Source organism: Ranitomeya imitator, chromosome 1 (genome assembly GCF_032444005.1).
Source record: "Ranitomeya imitator isolate aRanImi1 chromosome 1, aRanImi1.pri, whole genome shotgun sequence".
Lineage (NCBI taxonomy): Eukaryota > Metazoa > Chordata > Amphibia > Anura > Dendrobatidae > Ranitomeya > Ranitomeya imitator.
The window spans coordinates 635,097,361-635,119,515 of NC_091282.1; the positions used below are offsets into that span (position 1 = coordinate 635,097,361).

The 22,155-nt window shown below is 50.7% G+C and overlaps 1 protein-coding gene across 1 annotated transcript; it reads left to right on the forward strand.

Annotated features, from left to right (window-relative positions):
* The first annotated feature begins 17,096 nt into the window (after positions 1–17,096).
* On the forward strand, positions 17,097–21,187 carry MCL1 (MCL1 apoptosis regulator, BCL2 family member). Its single transcript, XM_069727032.1, has 3 exons — positions 17,097–17,587; positions 20,034–20,281; positions 20,800–21,187. The coding sequence occupies exons 1-3, from the start codon at positions 17,164–17,166 to the stop codon at positions 20,914–20,916; spliced, it is 789 nt and encodes a 262-aa protein (XP_069583133.1). The 5' UTR covers positions 17,097–17,163; the 3' UTR covers positions 20,917–21,187.
* The last annotated feature ends 968 nt before the right edge of the window (positions 21,188–22,155 follow it).

Below are 22,155 nucleotides of genomic sequence, written 5' to 3' on the forward strand. Positions count from 1 at the left end.
AAGGACACGTACGGCAGTAGCGGCTCAGCATTGGGGTATCAAGGGCAGTAATAGGGTCACATACGGCAGCAGCGGCTCAGTATTGGGGTATCAGGGGCAGTAATAGGGTCACATACGGCATCAGCGGCTCAGCATTGGAGTATCAGGGGCAATAATAGGGTCACATACGTCAGCAGCAGCTCAGTATTGGGGTATCAGGTGTAGCAATAGGGACACATATGGCAGCAGCGGCTCAGTATTGGGGTATCAGGGGCAGTAATAGGGACACATACGGCAGCAGCGGCTCAGTATTGGGGTATCAGGTGCAGTAATAGGGACACATACGGCAGCAGCAGCTCAGTATTGGGGTATCAGGTGTAGTAATATGGTCACATACGGCAGCAGCAGCTCAGTATTGGGGTATCATGGGCAGTAATAGGGACACATACAGCAGCAGCCGCTCAGTATTGGGGTATCAGGGGCAGTAATAGGGACACATACGGCAGCAGCTGCTCAGTATTGGGGTATCAGGGTCAGTAATAAGGACACGTACGGCAGTAGCGGCTCAGAATTGGGGTATCAGGGTCAGTAATAAGGACACATACGGCAGCAGCAGCTCAGCATTGGGGCATCAGGTGCAGTAATAGGGACACATACGGCAGCAGCGGCTCAGTATTGGGGTATCATGTGCAGTAATAGGGACACATATGGCAGCAGCGGCTCAGTATTGGGGTATCAGGTGCAGTAACAGGGACACATACGGCAGCAGCGGCTCAGTATTGGGGTATCAGGTGCACCAATAGGGACACATACGGCAGCAGCGGCTCAGTATTGGGGTATCAGGTGCAGTTATAGGGACACATACGGCAGCAGCGGCTCAGTATTGGGGTATCAGGTGCAGTAATAGGGACACATATGGCAGCAGCGGCTCAGTATTGGGGTATCAGGTGCAGTAATAGGGACACATGGCAGCAGCAGCTCAGTATTGGGGTATCAGGGGCAGTAATAGGGACACATACGGCAGCAGCGGCTCAGTATCGGGGTATCAGGTGCAGTAATAGGGTCACATACGGCAGCAGAAGCTCAGTATTGGGGTATCAGGTGTAGTAATATGGTCACATACGGCAGCAGCAGCTCAGTATTGGGGTATCAGGTGTAGTAATATGGTCACATATGGCAGCAGCAGCTCAGTATTGGGGTATCATGGGCAGTAATAGGGACACATACGGCAGCAGCGGCTCAGTATTGGGGTATCAGGGGCAGTAAAAGCGACACATACGGCAGCAGCTGCTCAGTATTGGGGTATCAGGGTCAGTAATAAGGACACGTACGGCAGTAGCGGCTCAGCATTGGGGTATCAAGGGCAGTAATAGGGTCACATACGGCAGCAGCGGCTCAGTATTGGGGTATCAGGGGCAGTAATAGGGTCACATACGGCAGCAGCGGCTCAGTATTGGGGTATCAGGTGCAGTAATAAGGACACATACAGCAGCAGCTCAGTATTGGAGTATCAGGGGCAATAATAGGGTCACATACGGCAGCAGCGGCTCAGTATTGAGGTATCAGGTGCAGTAATAGGGACACATACGGCAGCAGCGGCTCAGTATTGGGGTATCAGGGGCAGTAATAGGGTCACATACGGCAGCAGCGGCTCAGTATTGGGGTATCAGGTGCAGTAATAGGGTCACATACGGCAGCAGTGGCTCAGTATTGGGGTATCAGGGGCAGTAATAGGGTCACATACGGCAGCAGCGGCTCAGTATTGGGGTATCAGGGGCAGTAATAGGGACACATACGGCAGCAGCAGTTCAGTATCGGGGTATCAGGTGCAGTAATAGGGTCACATACGGCAGCAGCGGCTCAGTATTGGGGTATCAGTGGCAGTAATAGGGACACATATGGCAGCAGCAGCTCAGTATCGGGGTATCAGGTGCAGTAATAGGGTCACACGCGGCAGCAGCGGCTCAGTATTGGGGTATCAGGTGCAGTAATAGGTTCACATACAGCAGCAGCGGCTCAGTATTGGGGTATCAGGGGCAGTAATAGGGTCACATACGGCAGCAGCGGCTCAGTATTGGGGTATCAGGTGCAGTAATAGGGCCACATATGGCAGCAGCGGCTCAGTATTGGGGTATCAGGGGCAGTAATAGGGACACATGCGACAGCAGCTGCTCAGTATTGGGGTATCAGGGGCAGTAATAGGGACACATACGGCAGCAGCGGCTCAGTATTGGGGTATCAGGTGCAGTTATAGGGACACATACGGCAGCAGGGGCTCAGTATTGGAGTATCAGGTGCAGTAATAGGTTCACATACGGCAGCAGGGGCTCAGTATTGGGGTATCAGGTGCAGTAATAGGGTCACATACGGCAGCTGCAGCTCAGTATTGGGGTATCAGGTGTAGTAATAGGGACACATATGGCAGCAGCGGCTTTGTATTGGGGTATCAGGGGCAGTAATAGGGACACATACGGCAGCAGCGGCTCAGTATTGGGGTATTAGGTGCAGTAATAGGGACACATACGGCAGCATCAGCTCAGTATTGGGGTATCAGGTGTAGTAATATGGTCACATACGGCAGCAGCAGCTCAGTATTGGGGTATCAGGTGCAGTAATAGGTACACATACGGCAGCAGCAGCTCAGTATTGGGGTATCAGGTGTAGTAATAGGGACACATACGGCAGCAGCGGCTCAGTATTGGGGTATCATGGGCAGTAATAGCGACACATACGGCAGCAGCCGCTCAGTATTGGGGTATCAGGTGCAGTAATAGGGACACACACGGCAGCAGCTGCTCAATATTGGGGTATCAGGGTCAGTAATAAGGACACATACGGCAGTAGCGGCTCAGCATTGGGGTATCAGGTGCAGTAATAGGGACACATATGGCAGCAGCGGCTCAGTATTGGGGTATCAGGTGCAGTAACAGGGACACATACGGCAGCAGCGGCTCAGTATTGGGGTATCAGGGGCAGTAATAGGGACACATACGGCAGCAGCGGCTCAGTATCGGGGTATCAGGTGCAGTAATAGGGACACATATGGCAGCAGCGGCTCAGTATCGGGGTATCAGGTGCAGTAATAGGGTCACATACCGCAGCAGCAGCTCAGTATTGGGGTATCAGGTGTAGTAATATGGTCACATACGGCAGCAGCAGCTCAGCATTGGGGTATCAGGTGCAGTAATAGGGACACATACGGCAGTGGCGGCTCAGTTTTGGGTATCAGGTGCAGTAATAGGGACATACGGCAGCAGCGGCTCAGTATCGGGGTATCAGGTGCAGTAATAGGGACACATACGGCAGCAGCGGCTCAGTATCGGGGTATCAGGTGCAGTAATAGGGTCACATATGGCAGCAGCAGCTCAGTATTGGGGTATCAGGTGTAGTAATATGGTCACATACGGCAGCAGCAGCTCAGCATTGGGGTATCAGGTGTAGTAATATGGTCACATACGGTAGCAGCAGCTCAGCATTGGGGTATCAGGTGCAGTAATAGGGACACATACGGCAGTGGCGGCTCAGTATTGGGGTATCAGGGTCAGTAATAAGGACACATACGGCAGTAGCGGCTCAGCATTGGGGTATCAGGTGCAGTAATAGGGACACATATGGCAGCAGCGGCTCAGTATTGGGGTATCAGGTGCAGTAACAGGGACACATACGGCAGCAGCAGCTCAGTATTGGGGTATCAGGTGCAGTATTAGGGGCACATACGGCAGCAGTGGCTCAGAATTGGGGTATCAGGTGCAGTTATAGGGACACTTACGGCAGCAGCGGCTCAGTATTGGGGTATCAGGTGCAGTAATAGGGACACATATGGCAGCAGCGGCTCAGTATTGGGGTATCAGGGGCAGTAATAGGGACACATATGGCAGCAGCGGCTCAGTATTGGGGTATCAGGTGCAGTAATAGGGACACATGGCAGCAGCAGCTCAGTATTGGGGTATCAGGGGCAGTAATAGGGACACATACGTCAGCAGCGGCTCAGTATCGGGGTATCAGGTGCAGTAATAGGGACACTTACGGCAGCAGCAGCTCAGTATTGGGGTATCAGGTGTAGTAATATGGTCACATACGGCAGCAGCAGCTCAGTATTGGGGTATCAGGTGTGTGAGGACAATGTATAAAATCGGTAGTAGTTTCTCTGCCTTTTAGCACCATAGCTGAGGGAATTCGGCACCGCTAACCATGGTGCTGTGAAACACATGGTCGCTGTAAAACCCCCTCTCTTTTTTCCTTTCCTGAATACAACCAATCAGCCCTAGGACAAACACTGGGTAACCTGAAGCTGTGTGTGAGCAGGGTGTGGCCTTACACTGCAGGTGACCAATCATGCAAAGCCACCGGTGGTCCCTCCCTTCTTAGTCTGGAATGTCTTTGTCCTGAGAGTCTCACAATGTAAATATCTCGGAGACCTCAGTGAATATCATTAGTGATGCCCCAAGCTGGAGTATATAAGCCCTCACACTTAACCCAGCCAGCAGTTGGAGTTTTGTTGCCTGAGGACTTGATCTGTACTATGCATTGGGACATCTGGGGGTCTGCCTGCAGCATGGTTTTGCCTGACCTGAACTGAGAACATGTGAGTGTTACCTTTTCTTATTTACTCCCTGTTTATTTCATAATTACCCTTGTACATATTTGCAATTGTCTCATTTGTAACATCTTTATAAAATATTTTTGATAAAGCACTGCCTAATTAATTTCAATGGGATATACTATTATATATTAGTTCAGTTCTCCATGCTCTAAACTTACCCTGTCTTCTGAAGGGAAATACGCTACTGTTACTGTTGTGTTGGGTTAGCTTCGGACCCGTTTAATCGAAGCTGGTGGCAGCGAGAGTGTGCCGACTGTTGAGGGATGCTGTAGTGACTGCGGCGTTAATAATTATTGTTCCTGCCTGAGTGGGAGTAGTTATCGCGTCGCTGCAGCGTGCCCAATAGCCAGTACATAGTAGGCAGTCTGGCTGGCGACTAATTACAAAGGGTGCAGTACCTAATCTGACCTGAGAGTAAGGGGGGCGCCAGAGAGCTGCAAGTGTTAAGTGGAACTGTAAGCGGGATATACATAAATCCCTGCAGTTTGTGGTATATAGAAAGCAGTGGGATACCTAGAATAAGCCCCTGCTGTAAGCTAAGAGGTCAATAGCCTTGTGTGTGGTTTTTTCATCACATCGTGGAGTGGAGGGATAACTAAGATAAGCCCCCCTGCACCTGTGATAGCCGTCTGTTGGCCTAAAGTCACCTCAATCCGTGACGTTGGGGTGACGGTCACGGTGTGAATCCTGACCCATTGGTGGCAGCGGTCAGGGGAATCGTGACAATTGGTGGCAGCGGTGGGATGTCTTAGAGCATTAGTGATTTGGTTTGAGTAATCATTCCTCTCACTAAAAACTTGCAGAAAGTTCTTGCGAGGACTCTGCGCAAATAAGTTTGGAGAACGAACTCAGTGCTTTTTAGTTGTGAGACAATTGCGTACTGGTAATTATCCCCTCCCTTTCTCTTCGTTTTTCTATCCTATCTTTTATTTGGCAACCATGGTTGCGAAAGGGGAAGCCTGGTACAACCAGCAGAAGAAGGACATTCTTGCTGGGATATGCACGTACCATGGCCTGAACCCCCAGGGTAAGACCAAGACTCAAATGGTTGCTGAACTGGTGCAATTTGAAGCCGACCAAGCCAGGCCACAGAGCCCAGAGGCCGCAGAAGCCAGCACAAGCGAACATGAGGCTGCAGCAGAGGTCCAACCACTGAATACGGGCCCTACTAGCAACCAGGGGGGTGCAGACCTCCTCCTGCAGCTTGCTCTGCAACAATGCGCCACAGATGACCTAGAGGGACGTCGGCAGCTGATTCAGCAATACCATGAGCGAGCCGAGCGGCAAGCGGAGCGGGAGTACCAGCTGCAGATGGCCCGACTGCAAATGCAGGGGTCGTCCCAGTCCAGCCGTGAGCCCAGCGGCGCTCAGATGCCTAAGCCCCGGCCCGATCACTTCCCTGTTATGGAGAAGGACGGGGACTTGGACACTTTTCTGCGGGCCTTTGAGAAAGCCTGCAGACAGTACCGGCTGCCTACAGATGAATGGGCACGATACCTGACACCAGGGCTGAGAGGTAAAGCTCCGGAGGCGTTTGCTGCCCTCCCTCAAGAACAAGATGGTGACTATGAGGCCATCAAGCAGGCTCTGATAGCCAAGTACTAGCTTACACCCGAGGTGTACCGTAGAAAGTTCCAGACCCTCCAACGTGGCCCACACGACAGTTACAGTGATGTGGTGCATGGACTGGGGACCCACTTTGACCAGTGGACCCAAGGACTGTCAGTGACCACCTTTGCACAGCTGCGAGACCTGATGATCAAAGACCAGTTCTTTCATCCTTGCCCAGCTGAGGTGCGACAGTTCGTGATGGACAGAGAACCCAAAGACGTGACGAAAGCAGCGCAGATTGCCAATGCCTATGAGGCCAACCGTAGATCGGAAGTGCGGAAGCCAGTCACCACCAGCTGGAGAGGGGGTAAGCCTGCAACCAACGCCAGTACCCCTGCCAGCCAACACACCAGAGGTCCTGGCCCTGTGGCCAACACCAGACCTACCACCGAACCTCGCACGTGTTTCACCTGCCATCAGACTGGTCATATCAGTACCTACTGCCCAGCCAAGCAGAAGAACACCCCAGCCAAGGCCCCAGGGCCTAATGCAGCAGTTCTTTTGGTGGGTGGGGTGGTTGGGAGGGTGTGTGACAATGTACAGCACGTCACTGTGGGAGGCCATGTTGCGACAGGCCTCAAGGACACCGGGGCTGAACGAACCCTCATCCGACCCGAACTGGCGGCCCCTGAAGAAATCATTCCGGGGAAAACCCTAACTGTCACTGGGATTGGGGGCATCAGCTGTCCCTTACCGATGGCCCGGGTTTTTATTGATTGGGGTGCTGGGAGCGGGGTGAAGGAAGTGGGGCTGTCTGATAATTTGCCCACTGATGTTTTGTTGGGGACTTATTTGGGGAGGATGTTTGCATACTATGTTCCTGACACCCCTCCCCAATCTACTAATGCGGGTAAAGTTAACCCTGATGATGATGATGATGATGGGAAATCGCATGTGTTACCTGACCATGCTTTATCTTGTAATGATGCATCTAATAACCATTTTTTCCCTAGGATTGATGGTGAAAATGTTGTACCTGTGCCAGCTGAACCTGATAATGATTTTTCTGTGAAGGTTAATGTGTCCATAGGTACAGGCGTGCCCAGCCACGTCGCTCTGCGGAGTGAGACGGCTGAGGAACCCCTAACAGGGGCAAGTGTCGGTGCTACAGGAAATGGGGAGATGCATGGGAACCGTGAGGAAGGTGATGCCATGAAAGTGACCAGTGCCACCGAGGAAGGTAACTGGCCCATAAGTAGCACTGCCCCTGAAGTGTTGGGGGTGGATGGGGAGGTAGAGCCCATAGCAGCGCCGGCTGATGGGCCTGTAGAAACCGCCGGGGAGACAGCCTACGTAGCTGCTGTCACCCGCAGAGTGCCCGGAACGCAGATAACTGTCTGCCTTCCGGACCCTCCTCAGTCATCACTGTGACTGAACCAGAGGTGGACCCAGAGCAGGTCCAAGAGGGTTCCCATGGGGAAGGGACCCTGACATTGCTTCTGGCTTCCCCTAGCCAGGAGTTTCAGGCCGCTCTGCACACAGATGCGAGCCTAGAGAGTTTGAGACAACTCGCCGGGACGTGCTTCTCCGAGACTGATAAGGAGAAGGTGTTCTGGGAACAAGGAAGGTTGTACCGGGAGACAGTACCCGGAGAATCACAAAAGGAGTGGTTGAGGGAAAGACAGCTGGTCGTCCCGCAGCAATTCCGGGGTGAGTTGTTGCGGATTGCCCATGAGATCCCGCTAGCTGGACACTTGGGGATCAGCAAAACTAAGGCCCGGCTGTCTCAACACTTCTATTGGCCTAAGATGGGGACAGATGTGTCAAACTACTGCCGCTCCTGTGTCACCTGTCAAAGGGTGGGGAAAGCGGGGCCTGCTCTTAAGGCACCCCTGATCCCTTTGCCAGTGATAGAGGAGCCTTTCCAGAGGATCGCGGTGGACATTGTGGGCCCGCTGGCCGTCCCCAGCAGCTCTGGAAAGCAATACATCCTTACTGTGGTAGACTACGCTACCCGGTACCCAGAGGCAGTAGCTCTGTCCTCAACTAGGGCAGATAAGGTGGCAGATGCCCTGTTGGCCATCTTTTCACGTGTAGGGTTTCCCAGGGAAATGCTTACTGATCAAGGGACCCAATTTATGTCTCGCCTAATGGAGGCTCTCTGTAAGAGAATGCAGGTGAAGCACCTGGTATCGAGTGCGTATCACCCACAGACCAATGGCCTGTGTGAACGCTTCAATGGTACCCTCAAACAGATGCTGCGCATGCTGGTTGAGACTCAAGGGCGCGACTGGGAGCGGTACCTCCCACACCTGCTGTTCGCTTACCGAGAGGTTCCGCAGGCCTCGACGGGGTTCTCCCCCTTCGAGCTCCCGTACGGCAGGCGAGTTCGGGGACCCCTTGGGTTGGTAAGAGAATTCTGGGAAGAGGAGCCGAACCCTTCTGAAGTGTCCATAGTGGAGTATGTCATGCGCTTCCGTGACAAGATGCAGACCTTGACGCAGTTGGTGCATGACAACATGACGCAGGCTCAGGCTGATCAGAAGCACTGGTACGACCAGAACGCCCGGGAGCAGACCTACCACGTGGGTCAAAAGGTGTGGGTGCTGGTCCCCGTACCAACGGATAAGCTTCAGGCCGCCTGGGAAGGCCCGTACGTCATCCACCAACAGCTCAACCCGGTCACTTATGTGGTCACGCTTGACCACGCTCGGGGTAGGCGAAAGGCCTTTCACGTCAACATGATGAAGGCTCATCACGAACGTGAACCTTTCATCCTACCGGTCTGCAGCTTGCCCGAAGACGGTGAGGAAGACACCCTCCTGGACTTGCTGGCCCAAGCCAAGGCCAATGGGTCCATCGAGGATGTGGAGGTAAGCGCCTCGTTAACTGAACCCCAGCGGGTGCAGTTGCAAACCACACTGGAACCTTTCCGGGTCGTGTTCTCCAACCGACCTGGGAGGACTGAGTTAGCAGTCCACGAGGTGGACACCGGGAATCACGCCCCACTACGGCGAACACCCTATCGAATCTCTGACCAGGTGCAGCAGATTATGCGCCAAGAGATTGATGAGATGTTACAGCTGGGGGTGATTCGACGGTCAAAGAGTGTGTGGGCCTCACCTGTAGTTCTCGTGCCAAAGAAGGACCGGACCACCCGGTTCTGCGTGGACTACAGGGGACTCAACGCCATCACAGCCTCTGACGCGCACCCCATGCCGCGCATCGAGGAGCTGCTTGAGAAGTTAGCTGGCACAAAATACCTGACAATAATGGATTTGAGTAGAGGATACTGGCAGATTCCCCTGAGCCCCGAGGCGCAGGAGAAGTCCGCCTTTATCACGCCCTTCGGACTGTACGAGTCCACGGTCATGCCATTCGGCATGAAGAATGCCCCTGCCACTTTCCAGCGGATGGTCAACCTCCTGCTTCAGGGACTGGAGACGTACGCCGTGGCGTACTTGGATGACATTGCCATCTTCAGTCCCTCCTGGAAGGAACACCTGCAGCATCTCGAGGAGGTGCTCAGGCGAATTCACCAAGCAGGACTGACTATCAAGCCGGGAAAGTGCCAGATGGGCATGAGGGAGGTTCACTACCTGGGGCACCGGGTAGGCGGGAACACCCTGAAGCCAGAGCCTGACAAAGTGGGAGTGATCGTGAACTGGCCCACTCCCGTGACCAAGAAACAGGTGATGTCCTTCTTGGGCACTGCAGGGTACTATAGGCGCTTCGTACAGCACTATAGTAGCCTGGCAAAACCTTTGACGGACCTCACCAGGAAGAAGCTACCCCACATCGTCAACTGGACAGATGGCTGTGAGGGGGCCTTCCAGGCATTGAAAACCGCACTGTGCAACGCCCCTGTGTTGAAAGCAGTCGACAGCAGTCGACCGTACTTGGTGCAGACCGACGCCAGCGAGTTTGGCCTTGGTGCTGTGCTCAGCCAGGTTGACTCGGAGGACCAAGAACACCCCGTGTTATACCTGAGCCGGAAGCTTTTGCCGAGGGAAGTGGCCTACTCCACCATCGAGAAGGAGTGCCTGGCCATAGTCTGGGCCCTGCAGCGCTTGCAGCCCTACTTGTACGGTCGCCCCTTCACTGTGGTGACCGACCACAACCCTCTGCGCTGGCTAAACGCCATGTGTGGAACCAACGGCAGGTTGCTACGCTGGAGCCTTGCCCTTCAGCAGTTTGACTTCACCATTGAACACAAAACGGGCAAAGAGCATGGGAATGCAGATGGACTGTCCCGCCAGGGTGAACCTACTGAGGTGCTCATGGAGGCATACCGTGGGGTTCTGCCTCCCTAGCGCAGACCAAAAGGGGGAGGTGTGAGGACAATGTATAAAATCGGTAGTAGTTTCTCTGCCTTTTAGCACCATAGCTGAGGGAATTCGGCACCGCTAACCATGGTGCTGTGAAACACATGGTCGCTGTAAAACCCCCTCTCTTTTTTCCCTTCCTGAATACAACCAATCAGCCCTAGGACAAACACTGGGTAACCTGAAGCTGTGTGTGAGCAGGGTGTGGCCTTACACTGCAGGTGACCAATCATGCAAAGCCACCGGTGGTCCCTCCCATCTTAGTCAGGAATATCTTTGTCCTGAGAGTCTCACAACGTAAATATCTCGGAGACCTCAGTGAATATCATTAGTGATGCCCCAAGGCTGGAGTATATAAGCCCCCACACTTAACCCAGCCAGCAGTTGGAGTTTTGTTGCCTGAGGACTTGATCTGTACTATGCATTGGGACATCTGGGGGTCTGCGTGCAGCATGGTTTTGCCTGACCTGAACTGAGAACATGTGAGTGTTACCTTTTCTTATTTACTCCCTGTTTATTTCATAATTACCCTTGTACATATTTGCAATTGTCTCATTTGTAACATCTTTATAAAATATTTTTGATAAAGCACTGCCTAATTAATTTCAATGGGATATACTATTATATATTAGTTCAATTCTCCATGCTCTAAACGTACCCTGTCTTCTGAAGGGAAATACGCTACTGTTACTGTTGTGTTGGGTTAGCTTCGGACCCGTTTAATCGAAGCTGGTGGCAGCGAGAGTGTGCCGACTGTTGAGGGATGCTGTAGTGACTGCGGCGTTAATAATTATTGTTCCTGCCTGAGTGGGAGTAGTTATCGCGTCGCTGCAGCGTGCCCAATAGCCAGTACATAGTAGGCAGTCTGTCTGGCGACTAATTACAAAGGGTGCAGTACCTAATCTGACCTGAGAGTAAGGGGGGCGCCAGAGAGCTGCAAGTGTTAAGTGGAACTGTAAGCGGGATATACATAAATCCCTGCAGTTCGTGGTATATAGAAAGCAGTGGGATACCTAGAATAAGCCCCTGCTGTAAGCTAAGAGGTCAATAGCCTTGTGTGTGGTTTTTTCATCACATCGTGGAGTGGAGGGATAACTAAGATAAGCCCCCCTGCACCTGTGATAGCCGTCTGTTGGCCTAAAGTCACCTCAATCCGTGACGTTGGGGTGACGGTCACGGTGTGAATCCTGACCCATTGGTGGCAGCGGTCAGGGGAATCGTGACAAGGTGTAGTAATATGGTCACATACGGCAGCAGCAGCTCAGCATTGGGGTATCAGGTGCAGTAATAGGGACACATACGGCAGTGGCGGCTCAGTCTCGGGGTATCAGGTGCAGTAATAGGGACAAATACGGCAGCAGCGGCTCAGTATCGGGGTATCAGGTGCAGTAATAGGGTCACACACGGCAGCAGCAGCTCAGTATTGGGGTATCAGGTGTAGTAATATGGTCACATACGGCAGCAGCAGCTCAGTATTGGGGTATCAGGTGCAGTAACAGGGACACATACGGCAGCAGCGGCTCAGTATTGGGGTATCAGGTGCAGTAATAGGGGCACATACGGCAGCAGCGGCTCAGAATTGGGGTATCAGGTGCAGTTATAGGGACACATACGGCAGCAGCGGCTCAGTATTGGGGTATGAGGTGCAGTAATAGCGACACATACAGCAGCAGCGGCTCAGTATTGGGGTATCAGGTGCAGTAATAGGGACACATAAGGCAGCAGTGGCTCAGTATTGGGGTGTCAGGGGCAGTAATAGGGACACATATGGCAGCAGCGGCTCAGTATTGGGGTATCAGGTGCAGTAATAGGTACACGTACGGCAGCAGCGCCTCAGTATTGGGGTATCAGGTGCAGTAATAGGGACACATACGGCAGTAGCGGCTCAGTATTGGGGTACCAGGGGCAGTAATAGGGACACATACGGCAGTAGCGGCTCAGTATTGGGGTACCAGGGGCAGTAATAGGGACACATACGGCAGCAGCGGCTCAGTATTGGGGTATCAGGGGCAGTAATAGGGACACATACGGCAGTAGCGGCTCAGTATTGGGGTATCGGGGGCAGTAATAGGGACACATAAGGCAGCAGTGGCTCAGTATTGGGGTATCAGGTGCAGTAATAGGGACACATACGGCAGTAGCGGCTTAGTATTGGGGTATCGGGGGCAGTAATAGGGACACATAAGGCAGCAGTGGCTCAGTATTGGGGTATCAGGTGCAGTAATAGGGACACATACGGCAGTAGCGGCTCAGTATTGGGGTATCAGGGGCAGTAATAGGGACACATACGGCAGCAGCGGCTCAGTATTGGGGTATCAGGGGCAGTAATACGGACACATACGGCAGCAGCGGCTCAGTATTCGGGTATCAGGGGCAGTAATAGGGACACATACGGCAGCAGCGGCTCAGTATTGGGGTATCAGGGGCAGTAATAGGGACACATACGGCAGCAGCGGCTCAGTATTGGGGTATCAGGGGCAGTAATAGGGACACATACGGCAGCAGCGGCTCAGTATTGGGGTATCAGGGGCAGTAATAGGGACACATACGGCAGCAGCGGCTCAGTATTGGGGTATCAGGTGCAGTAATATGGACACATACGGCAGCAGCGGCTCAGTATTGGGGTATCAGGGGCAGTAATAGGGACACATACGGCAGCAGCGGCTCAGTATTGGGGTATCAGGTGCAGTAATAGGGACACATACGGCAGCAGCGGCTCAGTATTGGGGTATCAGGTGCATTAATATGGACACATACGGCAGCAGTGGCTCAGTATTGGGGTATCAGGGGCAGTAATAGGGGCACATACGGCAGCAGCGGCTCAGTATTGGGGTATCAGGTGCAGTAATAGGGACACATACGGCAGCAGCGGCTCAGTATTGGGGTATCAGGTGCAGTAATAGGGGCACATACGGCAGCAGTGGCTCAGTATTGGGGTATCAGGGGCAGTAATAGGGGCACATACGGCAGCAGCGGCTCAGTATTGGGGTATCAGGTGCAGTAATAGGGACACATACGGCAGCAGCGGCTCAGTATTGGGGTATCAGGTGCATTAATATGGACACATACGGCAGCAGTGGCTCAGTATTGGGGTATCAGGGGCAGTAATAGGGGCACATACGGCAGCAGCGGCTCAGTATTGGGGTATCAGGTGCAGTAATAGGGACACATACGGCAGCAGCGGCTCAGTATTGGGGTATCAGGTGCAGTAATAGGGGCACATACGGCAGCAGTGGCTCAGTATTGGGGTATCAGGGGCAGTAATAGGGGCACATACGGCAGCAGCGGCTCAGTATTGGGGTATCAGGTGCAGTAATAGGGACACATACGGCAGCAGCGGCTCAGTATTGGGGTATCAGGTGCAGTAATATGGACACATACAGCAGCAGCGGCTCAGTATTGCGGTATCAGGTGCAGTAATAGGGACACATACGGCAGCAGCGGCTCAGTATTGGGGTATCAGGTGCAGTAATAGGGACACATACGGCAGCAGCGGCTCAGTATTGGGGTATCAGGGGCAGTTATAGGGACACATACGGCAGCAGCGGCTCAGTATTGGGGTATCAGGTGCAGTAATAGGGACACATACGGCAGCAGCGGCTCAGTATTGGGGTATCAGGGGCAGTTATAGGGACACATACGGCAGCAGCGGCTCAGTATTGGGGTATCAGGTGCATTAATATGGACACATACGGCAGCAGTGGCTCAGTATTGGGGTATCAGGGGCAGTAATAGGGGCACATACGGCAGCAGCGGCTCAGTATTGGGGTATCAGGTGCAGTAATAGGGACACATACGGCAGCAGCGGCTCAGTATTGGGGTATCAGGTGCAGTAATATGGACACATACAGCAGCAGCGGCTCAGTATTGCGGTATCAGGTGTAGTAATAGGGTCACATACGGCAGCAGCGGCTCAGTATTGGGGTATCAGGGGCAGTAATAGGGACACATACAGCAGCAGTGGCTCAGTATTGGGGTATCAGGTGCAGTAATAGGGACACATACGGCAGCAGCGGCTCAGTATTGGGGTATCAGGTGCAGTAATAGGGACACATACGGCAGCAGCGGCTCAGTATTGGGGTATCAGGTGCAGTAATAGGGACACATACGGCAGCAGCGGCTCAGTATTGGGGTATCAGGGGCAGTTATAGGGACACATACGGCAGCAGCGGCTCAGTATTGGGGTATCAGGTGCAGTAATAGGGACACATACGGCAGCAGCGGCTCAGTATTGGGGTATCAGGGGCAGTTATAGGGACACATACGGCAGCAGCGGCTCAGTATTGGGGTATCAGGTGCATTAATATGGACACATACGGCAGCAGTGGCTCAGTATTGGGGTATCAGGGGCAGTAATAGGGGCACATACGGCAGCAGCGGCTCAGTATTGGGGTATCAGGGGCAGTTATAGGGACACATACGGCAGCAGCGGCTCAGTATTGGGTATCAGGTGCAGTAATAGGGACACATATGGCAGCAGCTGTTCAGTATTGGGGTATCAGCGGGATGAGAAGTTTTTGCAGGTTGGGAATAGATGGTGATGGAGCTGGAATATGAGAAGTGAAATGTGTCTTTCTTGTATTCTCTGCAGACAAGTTGTTGCTGGAAGAAGTTGTCATGTCGGTCTGGGCCAGATGGAAAAGACGGGAGAAGTGAACGATTCCATCAGAAAGGACGTCAGCGGTAAGACATCTGTTAGGCTTCTTTCACACTTGCGTCGGTACGGGTCTGTTGCTATGCGTCGGGCCGACGTACCGATGCACGTTGTGAAATTTGTGCACAACGTGGGCAGCGGATGCAGTTTTTCAACGCATCCGCTGCCCATTCTGCAGTCCGGGGAGGAGGGGGCGGAGTTTCAGCCATGCATTTGCGCGGTAGAAAATGGCGGACGAGACGGACAAAAAAAGTTACATTGAACTTTTTTGTGACAACGGTCCGCCAAAACACGACGGATCCGTCGCACGACGGACGCGGCGTGTGGTCATCCGTCGCGATCCGTCGCTATTACAAGTCTAGGGGCAAAAATCGCATCCTGCAGGCACATTTGCAGGATCCGTTTTTTGCCCAAATCGACGGTTTGCTAAAAACGCAAGTGTGAAAGTAGCCTAACTGTGCTGTGATCTGTTACATGTTCTGTAGGGCAGGTATCTACCACTGACAATATGGCGGTAATATCCATGTTGGTCTTTATATAGAGATTATCTTCAGTAACAGCACGGTCATCTGCTGAGGTTCTCCTCCACTATCAGGGTGTGTCACCGAGTTATAATCAAGGTTACCTGGATAGAGGCCACTCAGAAGTTTCGCCCCCCTGAACCAAATCCCTAGCTACGCCTCTGGGCCCACCAGTAACAATGACTGTGGGGGCCCACTATTCACCTGCATTTATATATTACACTACCCTTGATCTCATAAATTTACCTACATCTCTATATAATAATAAACTGGGTAGTTTGGGTAATGAATGATGAGATGCTGCTTTTTTCTGTACAGAGTGATTCAAGTGAATTATGCCAAGTACTGTCCATACGGTGGGGTTGGGGCCCAGATCTACACGGGGCCCACCGGGGGATTCCCGTTACCTTATGGGCCAGTCGGAGCCTGGCCGTGTCCCTCACACACCATGTCCCTAAGGCTACTTTCACAGTAGCGTCGGTACAGGGCCGTTGCCATGCGTCGGCCCAACGTACCGACGCAAACTGCGAAAAAAATGAACAACGTGGGCAGCGGATGCAGTTTTACAACGCATCCGCTGCCCCAGTCTAAGGTCCGGGGAGGAGGGGGCGGAAATGGCGGACACGACGCACAAAAAAAAGCTACATGGAACGTTTTTTGTGCCGACGGTCCGCCAAAACACAACGGATGTGACGTGTGGCCATACGTCGCAATGCGTCGCTAATGCAAGTCTATGGAAAAAACGCATCCTGCGGGCAACTTTGCAGGATGCGTTTTTCCTCCAAAACGACGCATTGCGACGTACAGCAAACAACGCTAGTGGTGAAAGTAGCCTTTACACGCCGCGTCCTTCACATGCCGTGTCCGTCGTACACCCTGTCCCTGCTGTGATGCGGCACTAGTGCTGAGCCAGCTTCTCTCCTGGCAGATGATGGTGGATTCATTGCTGGCCATCAATGACACATGTGACACCAGAGAACAGGGGGTCTCAGTCCACGTGCTCATCAGTGTGTGTGACGTGATTGGGGGCAGTGTGTGTGTTTGATCTGCTGCACCGAGCAGGGGATCCGGCCATCACAGCGTCTTCTCTCCTCAGGGGACCATTACATACAGGTAAATAAGGGGTTTTAATAGTGATACTGCCCCTTTAATACACCTCTCCAGACAGGCGATCTGCAGCAATGGCCAGCACAGGACTCTCATGGAGTCACACTCCTGGAAGTGCTGACATCACAGGTGCTGGCAGAGCTGTGACGTCACGCACGCAGTGTAATCCCCGGATTTCCGAATTTCGGCCTCTTCCGACCTTTTCTCTTGGACTTTTTATGTCGTTCTTAATCTGACTAGGAACTAAAAATCCCGGCACACTTCCGACCCCATATATGGTCATGCTGGAGGCGTGGCTGCCAGTGACGTCACCGCCCAGTAGGCGGGGTTTCCGCTCTATTCCGGCCTCCTGGCCCTGGTGAGCTCTCATTCCGGGCAGGCGTCAGTAGAGGAAGGTTAGCGGTGAGACTCCATTGGAACACGATGATTAACCACGCCATGATTCGGAAACCGGCCGCCGGTATCATGCCGTTCCTGTACACCGCCGGCGGGGGGAGTCTGCTGGCCAAGGACGGCGCCGTGCTCCCGGAGCTGGAGAAGGGCAGCTGGGGGCGGCATGGCGGCTACAACACGGACGGCTCCTTACCGTCCTCCCAGTCCGAGCTGGACGAGGACGAAGACATGGACCTACAGTCAGACTTCCGGGGCTCCACGTCTCCCCCGCTCACCCCGACCTCCGACAGCCCCCGCGACCCCCTGTACATGGAGACCCGCGCTCTGCTGCACAGCTACTACCGGGACTGTGCCGGGGACATGAAGACGGACGGCGGCAGCAACCCCAAAGCGCTGCCCACCCTGAGGAGACTGGGGGCGGAAATTAACGAGAAGCACCGGCTGGTCTTTCAGGGTGAGACCCGTCCGCCATGTTATAACGACATTTTATACTCTGCTTTGCATAAGGCAGCCCTTTGTGCACACCCCCCCCCCCCCCCCTCTGGTTTTGCATTTGGTATGCTCCATACATCTGTACGCTATCGCTGGCGTGTTACAATACTTTAAAAAAGGAGTATGCAAAGTGTGCATTCTTTAATTGTGTAACACTCCCCCTTCTTTGGTGCATTTGGTATGCTCTTTCAATTATCTTCCTATGGCTGAAGGTCTAATCCAAATTTTGAAAATGGGGGGGGAATGGTTTTGCATGGCTTGTATTGTAAGCGCTCCCTTTTTCTGCTACATTTGGTATGCTTCAATTATACTGCATGGCTGGAGGGCTAATCCAAATGGGTAAAATAGGGGTGGACACTGTAAATGTCTTTTAATTGTTGTAAAAAAAATTGTTTGCTTCGCTCACAATTTTATGCTTTATGGCTGTAAGTCTAATCCAAATATGATTGGTCACAGTGTAAATACTCTTAATAGGAGTGGAGAAGGTGTGACTGCCTTTGAATTGTATTAACCCCCTCTTCTAGCTGCATGTAGTATGCTCCTACAATTATACCTTATAGGTGGTGGAATAGTTCAAATGTCTGAAATGGTGGGGTGCTTATATTTTTTTTCTTGACTATATTGCACAGTAGGGCTGTAATGGCTGCCAGCGCAGCGCTGTGTGCACAGCAATGTATACGTGGTGCTCTGCACGTAGGCCTGCTCCGCCTCTGTCTTGGTTGTAATTGGATTCTGTAAATAAAGAGTTAAACCAATACCCTTTGAATGGTGTAGCTTTGTTCACTTGTCTTGTATATTGGCTTCATATTTTGAATGACAATAGCTTTATTGGTTGTCAGCGCTGACTTGCCGTCTTAAAATTTGAGCTTTTGTTTTTAGACTGTTCGATTAAAGCTTTAGTCTTTTTAATTTTAGCAGCTTTATTCGTATGAGCGATTTGAGGTTTTTGAATTTTGGAAACGTTATTTCTGTTGGTAGTTAAGATCAGCCTTGGTGATCTATCCTCTCGCCCTCTGTATGGTGACACAGCTGGAATGTGGGCCAATAAGGCCGGGTTCCTGTGTGACTGGAATTTTCCAGTGTTGTAGGACACCGTTTCGCCCTTTGGCCCCGTCTTCCGCCCCAGGCCCTGGAGACCAGCCAGCCGTTTGCCCCATAGGCCCAGCCCTGCCCGGCAGTAACCTCCTGCTCTGCAAGCTGCATCCTGTAAGCCGTTGTATAATGTATGAGGACTCCTGAATAATGTATTGTCCCATCCCCCCCCCCACCGCTCCACATTCCTACTGATTTCTGGTATTTTTCCAGATCTTACTGGAACACCAGCTGTAACGGCGAAACACGAGCCCTCTCCAACTGTCCTGTCTGGTCAGCACCCCCGATGGTTCCTGTACCCACAAAGATCCATAACCTACCGATCACAATGGCAGTGAGGACGGCATGGAGGGACACGTGTTCTAACAACTTCTCATACATTTCTACTTACTTAAAAAAAAAAACAAAAAAAAACCACTGCCACCCTTGTTCACAGGCTGCATCTAGTACTGCAGCGCTGCCAGTTCACTTGGCTAAGCACTAGTTGCAATTCTGGATGCAGCTTATGAAGGGTGATGCCATCTTATTTTTATTCCTGTTTTATTTTGTATTAATTTCTTTATATATGGATCAAGTTGTCACCTCCCCAAAATATATATTTTTTTCCACTATTGTCAAACCCATTAATTTTGGTCACATTGGTGCTTTGGGTCTAAGATACTGCAGTTTCTTCATTTCCAACACCCATAAGATCTAATGATAGTAGTCATTAATGGTGCAAGGGTATGCCTTGTTTTTGCCATGAATTTTTGAGTATATTGCTTCCCCCACAACATGGAAGAAGCGTGAAGATGTCAAACCTTAATGTCTATGTAAAGGCGTCGGTCCTAGAATTCTTTACTTTTGTCCAATAAAGACCTTTGCATGGCTTGCAGAAATAAACCCCGGAACTTTTTGGAGAGGGTTTTTTTTTCCCCTCTTCCCATTCTTACTTCTCTGTATTTTTTAAATCTCTGTACTTGTGCACACATGGAAAACCAAGGGCCGGAGCTGAAATCGCCAATACTGTACCTTGCTAGCAAACTGTGTGCGGGACTAGCTGGGTATACTTTGCTCTCCTTAGTATTCATTCTCTTGTGGCACTGCTGTGATGAAAGGGTCTTGAAGTGGTCTCTTCTCATGAGGGTTGGTAATCGTCCCTCTTCATGGGATCTAGTCTCTGCTTAGGGACCTCCAACGCTGGAGTGTCTTCTAGTGATGGCTTTGGTGTCCCTGCATCTCGTCTGTGGGTCTCTGTAGCACAAGTCTGTCTTCTACACTGAAACCTGCAAAATGGTGCATCACTAGTTCTCACCTGGCATCTCTCTCCCCTCCAGGCATGTTGCATCATCTGTCTATACAGCATCCTGACGACATCGAGAAGCTTTCCCAAGTCCCAGCCATGGTCTTCAGCGACGGGGTAACGAACTGGGGCCGTATCGTCACCCTGATAAGCTTTGGAGCCTTTATTGCTAAACATCTAAAAAGTGTACACCTCGACAACTGCATCGGCACACTGGCAGACAACTTCACGGAGTATCTCATGTCCCAAAAAAAAAATTGGATCATGGAGCATAATGGCTGGGTGAGTGTTTGCTGTGTGGTCTGCAGAGCTCTCTCCTCTCTGTGGGGGACCGTTGGAGTTAGAAAAGACAGAGCAGAAGAACATGGGTTCTTAAAGGCTCCCAAAGTTTCTCTGCAAGTGACCCATCAATGTCAAGTGTCCATTGCGTTATCTCTGGCGATGCCCTAGTCTGGGATTGTAGTGTCTACACTATTGAGATTTGATGTAACCCAACCTGGGCTACTTTATTTCCCTCCAGTTTAAAACTGCTTTATGACTCTTAACTAATAGTCCAAGGGGTGGGGCTTTCATTGATCACATAGACTTAAGAGGAAAAGCCTCCTCAAAAAAGCCACAAATGACTGATGTGGCTGGACAAGGTCTCATGAATAGATTCCCATCAGCCCTAAATATTGGAAGAGTAAACCATTGTCTCTTAAATCCAACCAAAAGGATCTTCACCCTTACTTGACCAATAGTTTTTAATGGCTCTTGTGGTCTTTCTAAGTTTTTAATAAACTTTCCTTTTATTTTTACAGGATGGTTGTGTTGAGTTCTTCCATGTTGAGGACTATGAAGGTGGCCTGAGAACAGTATTGATGGCCTTCGCTGGTGTAGCTGGTCTTGGAGCAAGTTTAGTATACATGATCCGGTGAAAGTCTGTTTTTTGTTATTTTAAGGACTCCTCCAGGTGATTTTACACAATTACCAATTTTCATTCCCTGACTCTGCTTTGTAGTTAGGATGGAAATCGGCCCCTCCGCAAAGTTCAAGATCAGCCAGAGGGCCAAGAAGCTTGGGCTTGCCCTTGCTACGCAGTAGATGAGGTGTATTCTTATTATTTTTTTATTTTTTTTTTTATCAAAAAAAAATGTAAATTGTTAAAATCTTTATTTTCCTATGAATAAATTAATATATTTTCACAAAGTGTGAAAATTGTGTTTAAAAGTACACTTCTGATGCTCCACTGTAAAAAGTACCAAACTGGCACCAATAATGGTTTATATATATATATATATATATATATATATATATATATATATATATATATATATATATATATATATATATATTAGTACAAATGTAAGACACTGTACAATAACTTTAACTCTTGTACAAAATAATAAAATAAGCACAAACATCTTAAGCGGCCATTTAATGGCCAATATTTGGGAAGGGAAGTCTTTGGGTGTTGGCGTTAAAGCACTTTGAGTTCTTCTGATTTTACGGAGCTCGCTCCCCTATTGTTTTCTACCAAAATTGGAAATCTTCCTCCTTCCAGCTGCCAAAATAAAAGAAACCCAATAAATGACTTCCATCTACCCCTGCAAATATTAAAACATAAAAAAATATTTTCTCATCTTAAATAAATAATAAAAAAATATATAATTTTTTTTTTACGACCTTTTTGGGTTACATTAACCCTGGTGTTTCGTCACACGGAATGCACCTGTTGTGACATTGTAGAATGTTCCGCCATGTTTAACACCACGCACGGTGCTACTGCCTGTTTACACAAAGAAATAAAAACAAAACTATTTTCAGTATTTCTTTAGACTGTTTTTCTTTATTGGAGTGTGTGGACATTTTATTTCTACATGAGGGTGTGATGTCTTTTAGTAGGCGGAGGACGGAAATAATCTCCAGGTAATGAGCAGTAAGGAGGTGAGGCGGTCCGCCTGCACTGTGCCGATGTTTGCGGACTTGGCAGATGAATGGTACAGTCTGTGCTCTCCGTGTTTTCACAAGCTTACACCTGATAAATTGCCGGGCTGAGGGAGAGACTTGTCTACAAAACAGAAGAGTTTACATGGTAAATATGTTGTGGTGAAAACAGAGTTCAGAACATGAAGATTAAAAATAAACTTGATGACTCTCGTATGAGAAGAGTGGGA